At 43.0% G+C, this 6,412-nt stretch overlaps 1 protein-coding gene across 1 annotated transcript in view; it reads left to right on the forward strand.

The window, feature by feature from the left end:
• Positions 1-1,108: 1,108 nt before the first annotated feature.
• The window catches only part of LOC123504481 (serine/threonine-protein kinase pakA-like), an 11,338-nt gene continuing 6,034 nt past the window's right edge, over positions 1,109-6,412 (forward strand). Inside the window, exons 1-2 of the mRNA XM_045255015.1 lie at positions 1,109-1,151; positions 1,852-2,662. Coding sequence (XP_045110950.1) covers positions 1,120-1,151; positions 1,852-2,662 — 843 coding nt within the window. The 5' untranslated portion in view covers positions 1,109-1,119. The remainder of the gene's footprint in view (positions 1,152-1,851; positions 2,663-6,412) is intronic.

Below are 6,412 nucleotides of genomic sequence, written 5' to 3' on the forward strand. Positions count from 1 at the left end.
TATATATATATATATATATATATATATATATATATATATATATATATATATATATATATATATATATATATATATATATATATATATATATATGTGTGTGTGTGTGTGTGTGTGTGTGTGTGTGTGTGTGTGTGTGTGTGTGTGTGTGTGTGTGTGTGTGTGTGTGTGTGACGAGTTTTCGAAGGTGTCGCTAGTGCTACCTGGCGTATCCCGAGTTTTTATTTTCATTTTTCGTCTTCTGTATCATTGTTGTTACTTTGATGAGGTTTGGTCAACACCCTTTGTGTTTCACCTGCACGGAATATTTTTCGGTGAAGCAAGTACAGAAGTCTGTCATTAGTTCGTGTCTCACAAAATTATTCTCTCTCTCTCTCTCTCTCTCTCTCTCTCTCTCTCTCTCTCTCTCTCTCTCTCTCGCTGAGCGGCCATAGCGTTCGATTTAAGTGTCACCGGCTGAAGTTACCTCGACAGGGACACTCTTCCTCTTCCTCGTCTTCCTCCTGCTCACCTCCTCCTCCACTTTTTTTTTTTATCATCATCATCATCATCATCATCATCATCATTTTCTCCCTCCTCATCCTCTCGTCCTTCTCTTCCTCCTCTCCTTCCTCGTTTTCCTCCTGCTCTGCTAATAATCTCCTCGTCATTCACCAACACGTTTTCTAGCACACCTCTTCCCTTCTATGCTCTCACTACTTGTTTCTTTTAACATGTGCATTCCTCCTCCGCCTTTATTCTTTTTTTTTTATATTTTGTTTGTTTTTGTTTGCTATATTGTGTGTGTGTGTGTGTGTGTGTGTGTTTGGTTGGTTGGTTATCATTGTAGTTATTGCTGTTATTGGTGGTGGTAGTGGTTGTGATGGTGGTGGTGGTTTTTTGTGTTTGTGTGTGTGTGTGTGTGTGTGTGTGTGTGTGTGTGTGTGTGTGTGTGCAGCGCGCTACACGTGCGTGGTGGTAGATGCGGCAGGAACAGCAGCAACAGCAGTAGTAATGACAGGTAATATAAATGCTGCTCATGCTCACCTTCGACTTTCCTTTCTCCAGCCAGGTCCTCCTCCCTCCATGCTCCAGGTCCAGCTCAGGTGAGTTCAGTTGCCCACGAGCCGTCTTCAAGGGTGGATGCCACTGCCTTTGCTCCGGCTGAGTCTCGAGTGTGGCTTGAAAAAGAGGGCTTCACACGCAAGCTATACGACGGGGACTGGCAATTAGGAAAGACATCGAAGGAAAAACAGAACAGATTGTTTTCGTCAGAGGGAAAAAAAACACTCTAAAATATCCTCTAGACACGCAAAAGTGTATTTACTTCGGTTGTTAGAATAATAATAATAGTAATAGTACAAATAATAATATGAGAAAATTTGTTCTCTCCCTCCCTCGCCGAATGTAGTGAAGTGACGTGAAATTAGCTTTTTATTTTGTGTTAGGAAAAGTTTTGATGTGTGTGCTTTTATAAGATATTTCGTCTTATCTTTCGTTCATAAACGGAAAAAAAAGCTGATTAAGAGTGTTTATTTGATGACTACGCACCGTGCTTAAACACACACACACCACACACACACACACACACACACACACACACACACACACACACACACACGGATAGTGATCAATATGGTGTTGCGGCGGGGTAGATTTACTACTCACTCATGAATCCTACTCACACACACACACACACACACACACGCCACGCGAGAGTTTCTGTGAAGTATGAGCGGCGGGCAGCAATCGCCTCTCCCCTGCTGCGTGCGTGAGTGTATTGCTGAAACGACCACTAATTTCCCTCAACATTTCCACGTGCACTTCTTCCTCCTCCTTCTCCTCTTTCTCCTTCTCAATGTATTCCTTGTACAGAAGACACTTGAGCGAGACAGCTAAGAGTGGTGCCAGTGACACATCCGGCACCACTGTCACCACTGCCTCGCATCCGTCAACAATCAGTGCTGTGGTTGACTCTGCCGCGACGCTTTGGGAGCAGCAGCAGCAGCAGTGGCAGCAGCAGCAAGTGGCACAGCATACAGCAGAGGCCTCGTCCATCACTGCAACAGCCGCCAGCACCTTCGTCTGTAGCTATCACGCGTCCAATCCAGTCTCCGCCGCTCCCTACTCGCTTCCGCCCGCATCCTCGCCACCATTATCCACGGGACAGATCCTGCTTAGCCCAATCGGGGGAGGAGGCATGGGTGAAGCCAATATTAGTAACAGTGGCATCCCTTCACCCCCTGCTGTTTCTCCCTCTCCACCGCCGCCTCAGCCGCACATTGTCTCCCACAGCGATATGGGAAAGCCGCGCCCGCCGCACTCCGCGTCCCATAAACAGACGCTATTTGACGGGGAGGGAGTCTTCACCATCATGCGGTCTCCGTCCGTGGTGACCCAGCAGCCCTCCCTCACCGTCCTGCCCCACCAACCCCACGACGAGGACCACGACGACTTCCACAACAACAACAACATTACTAATAACAAGGACGTTTCGGAGAAGTACCAGCTCGGCCTTGACTCCCTTAAAGATGGCAGTAACAAGAGAGACACCACCGCCCCTATCACCAACACGGTATCTGCTGCAGGTGTCGCCGCGGCAGTTGGTGGTGGTGCCGTTGTTGCTAGCACCTCCGCAGCTGCCGCCAGTGCAGCCGACGACCCCTGCAGCGCGTACATGAGAAGAGTTAGTGTGTGTTAACTTGTTTATGTGTGTGTGTGTGTGTGTGTGTGTGTGTGTGTGTGTGTGTGTGTGTGTGTGTGTGTGTGTGTGTGTGTGTGTGTGTGTGTGTGTGTGTATGTGTGTGTGCGTGTGTGTGTTTGGGTGTGTGTGTGCCTTTGTAGTTATATTTGTCTATTTTTGTTGTTTCAGGACATGGTTTTTTTTTTCTTTCCTTGTGTGTGTGTGTGTGTGTGTGTGTGTGTGTGTGTGTGTGTGTATGTGTGCGCGCGGGCGCGAGTGTGCGTGCGTGCGGGCACGCATCCGCCTATGTAGTTTCAAAACACTTTGACATATACAAGTATCAAGAAGTCTTATTTCTTTGTGATTGTAGTTAAGATCTTTGTCTTTTTTTTTCATCATTTCTTCTTCTTTTTTTTCTTCTTCTTCATATCGTTACTCGTATCACTATGGATTAGTTCTTTAGAAATCAGTGTTATCATTCCATCGCTATTGTTTGCCGTGGGTCGCAGTGTCTACAGTCAGACGACCAGACCACAGCCAGCCAGTAGCACACATCCGCCTTCATCATAGCCAATAGTGTATATCCCTCTCCAGCGACTATCTTCATAGACGTGCATACATAACGTGACTTCACTGACCTTCTTTACTGTACTATATTTGTGTCAAATGAACGAGACCGTTGTTCACGAGCGTATGCACGAGTGTAGAGTTTGAAAAAAAAATAAATAAATAACCTTGCGTGTGTGAGATTAAAATGTAAACGATACAGCTTCATTGCCTGTGAATTTCCGAGTATTTGTAATTACGTGGCTTGCTTGGTACTGGATTTCGTATTGAGAGAGAGAGAGAGAGAGAGAGAGAGAGAGAGAGAGAGAGAGAGAGAGAGAGAGAGAGAGGCGGGGGGGGGGTAAATGACAGTTTCTTAGCGCCTTCAATACCATGACGTGTTTTGATATTCATTCTGCTTACTATTTGACAATTTTATACAGCTTCAGAAAATTATGTGGGAATTAAAACAGTGAAGACTCTATACATTAATCTTCTGACCTCCATACACCCTTCCTAATGTAAATAAAATAGGAAAAAAAAGCGTCTCAGTACTGAAGTGGTTAACAAATGAGGCTCAAAGGTTCACTCTATACCACATCGCTTGCTTGCATTGTATTTTACTGCACTGAATTATGTGTAGAACTAACCGGTACACCTAACCTAACTTAAGACCTACCTTTTATTTAAGCCGTCACTCTATAACAACATGATTTATTAGAGGCCATGACGATTCATTTCCTTATTCAGCGCTACTCTCTCTCTCTCTCTTCTCTCTCTCTCTTTCTACCTTTGTCCTGCTGTGCTGTTACTAGGATCATCTCTTCACTCAGTCCTGTTTCATTCACTCAGTCCTGTCAATCATGTTTCTGAGATGTAACCTGTTTTCATTCTTTCTCCGTATAATTTGAGGTTCATTTGTCAAGCTTGGTTTTACATATTCGTATATCAAAATTTGGTGGTGGTAGTTAACATTCATTCGCTTCATTGCTTTATTGGTTTTAAGGTGTGTGTGTGTGTGTGTGTGTGTGTGTGTGTGTGTGTGTGTGTGTGTGTGTGTGTGTGTGTGTATATCAAATTTGCGCGTATGCTGTTTGGTTTGTACACACTTACTCCGGTAATATATTCCTCTCATGTTTTTTCTTTCTTTTCTTTCTTATGGAAGGCTATTTCTCCACATCCTTATCTCATCTCCTCATGTCAAATAACCCGCTGTGTCATCTTACCAACCTGCGCCACGTCCTCGTCTTTGCTCCAGCTACGATAACCATTAGTTTTCTATGTTCCTTCGTCGTTTCTTCGATCTATGAGACTTGCTACCCATCTTTTCTTTCATTGTAATTTTTCTATTTTGCGACATTCCTATCCCCACATTCGGATTTTTCACTACCACTGTATATTCTAACGTGTGTGTGTGTGTAAGTGTGTGTGTGTGTGTGTGTGTGTGTGTGGGTGGTAAGGGAAGGGCGCCGCTCTAATTTTTCCGTCCTTGTCTCCCACTTACTAGACACACCCTCGTGAATTTGAGACGCAGCGGAACACATGTTTTAGAACGTTTTAGATCCTCATGAGAAATTACCAGTGGAGGCTAGAGTGATGATAAATGAGGTGTTTTCAACTTTGCTGAATCCTTGTTAGAATATCACAAACGTAACGAGAACAAGCTGGAAAAAGATGAAAAAAATATTTCCACAGCATACAGCTTGTTAAACAATTACTTTAGAAGAACAGAGTGATCAGTGAGGTGTGTTTGCCCCTAACCCTCTCATTGTGGTATGCAACAGTTCGCAACGCTAAAGGCAATGTATGGAATCTTTATGTGCACGTACTGTACATAAAAGGAAAGGATAAAACGAGAGTACATTTTTCAGTTTCCAGACAAAACAGTGTCTGTGGAGCAAGAAAAGATACCTCTAAGTTATTGATAATTAAAGAAATATGCCAAATAACAACGAAAGGGTTGATGATGCAAAGTTCTTGTCAAAATGTCACTAGAATTATAACACTAATAACTTTCACTAAGCATAACCTATCAATCAAAAGTTCAAGTTATAAGACAGGGAAATATTTGAAGAGGGTAGTTGCAGTGTTCCGAAGCACATTATTTCATTGTTTGCGATGAACGTGTATAAATGTATTAGTTGTGTATATATTCCTGCAGCCGAGATATGTAACATGTAGACACAGAGCAGAGAACCGGTGACATATATTTTTAAATCGTTCGTACTTTATTTCAATCATTATTCACTTAAGTCAGGATGAAATCATCTCTCTCTCTCTCTCTCTCTCTCTCTCTCTCTCTCTCTCTCTCTCTCTCTCTCTCTCTCTCTCTCTCTCTCTCTCTCTCTCTCTCTCTCTCTCTCTCTCTCTCTCTCTGTGTGTGTGTGTGTGTGTGTGTGTGTGTGTGTGTGTGTGTGTGTGTGTGTGTGTGTGTGTGTGTGTGTGTGTGTCGTACCAAGCTCAACAGAAAAAAATAAACAAAAATCTTCAAGCATGCAATTAAGACGTTCAAAATATGCTGTTTAATTATGAGATGGTAAACCAAAATGTATACAAACAGACCAGAAACATCATCCTTTGACTCACAGATCGCTCCTTCACTGGTATTGTCTCCTATAACCTCTCTGTATGAGTTCACTGTTGGACGTAAGCCTTCCCTTAGTGTCCAGCGGAGTTAAGTTAAACCGCAGAGCCATTTTAGGATTTTAGTGTGCTTGCCGGCTTACAAAACGGAAACGTATATAGAGGAACATAATTATAAGACCGTATTTTGAAACCCTTTGACCTTTCACCACAACTGTTTTCCAAGACCACAGAAATTATTAGCTGGTTTGTCAAGAATGTTCCTTTTGTTAGAAATGTAGGAAACGTGTTGATCTTGTCACTAGAGCGATAGAAAATAATATCCTTAAAACTGTGTAACTTCAATTAGAGCTTTTGAATGTTTTGGTGGTGCAATGCAGAAATGTTTCAATTGATCCTTAGTTAGACGTCTTATCTCGCCTTGCAACAGATTATGGTGGATGTTATTGGGTGTTTTCATGAATCTAGTGATAGTTCAACAAGGATTCTGTATCTTAAAATGGGAAAGGCAATCATGAGAAACTGATCTATTGTATTATACATGGATCTCGATGCGTGTTCTCATGAGAGTCCCAAGCATTCCGGAACGCTGGCGTAAATCACAGACTCTATATTCACGTCCCA

The sequence above is a fragment of the Portunus trituberculatus genome, chromosome 16, assembly GCF_017591435.1.
Source record: "Portunus trituberculatus isolate SZX2019 chromosome 16, ASM1759143v1, whole genome shotgun sequence".
NCBI classification, from domain to species: Eukaryota; Metazoa; Arthropoda; class Malacostraca; order Decapoda; family Portunidae; genus Portunus; species Portunus trituberculatus.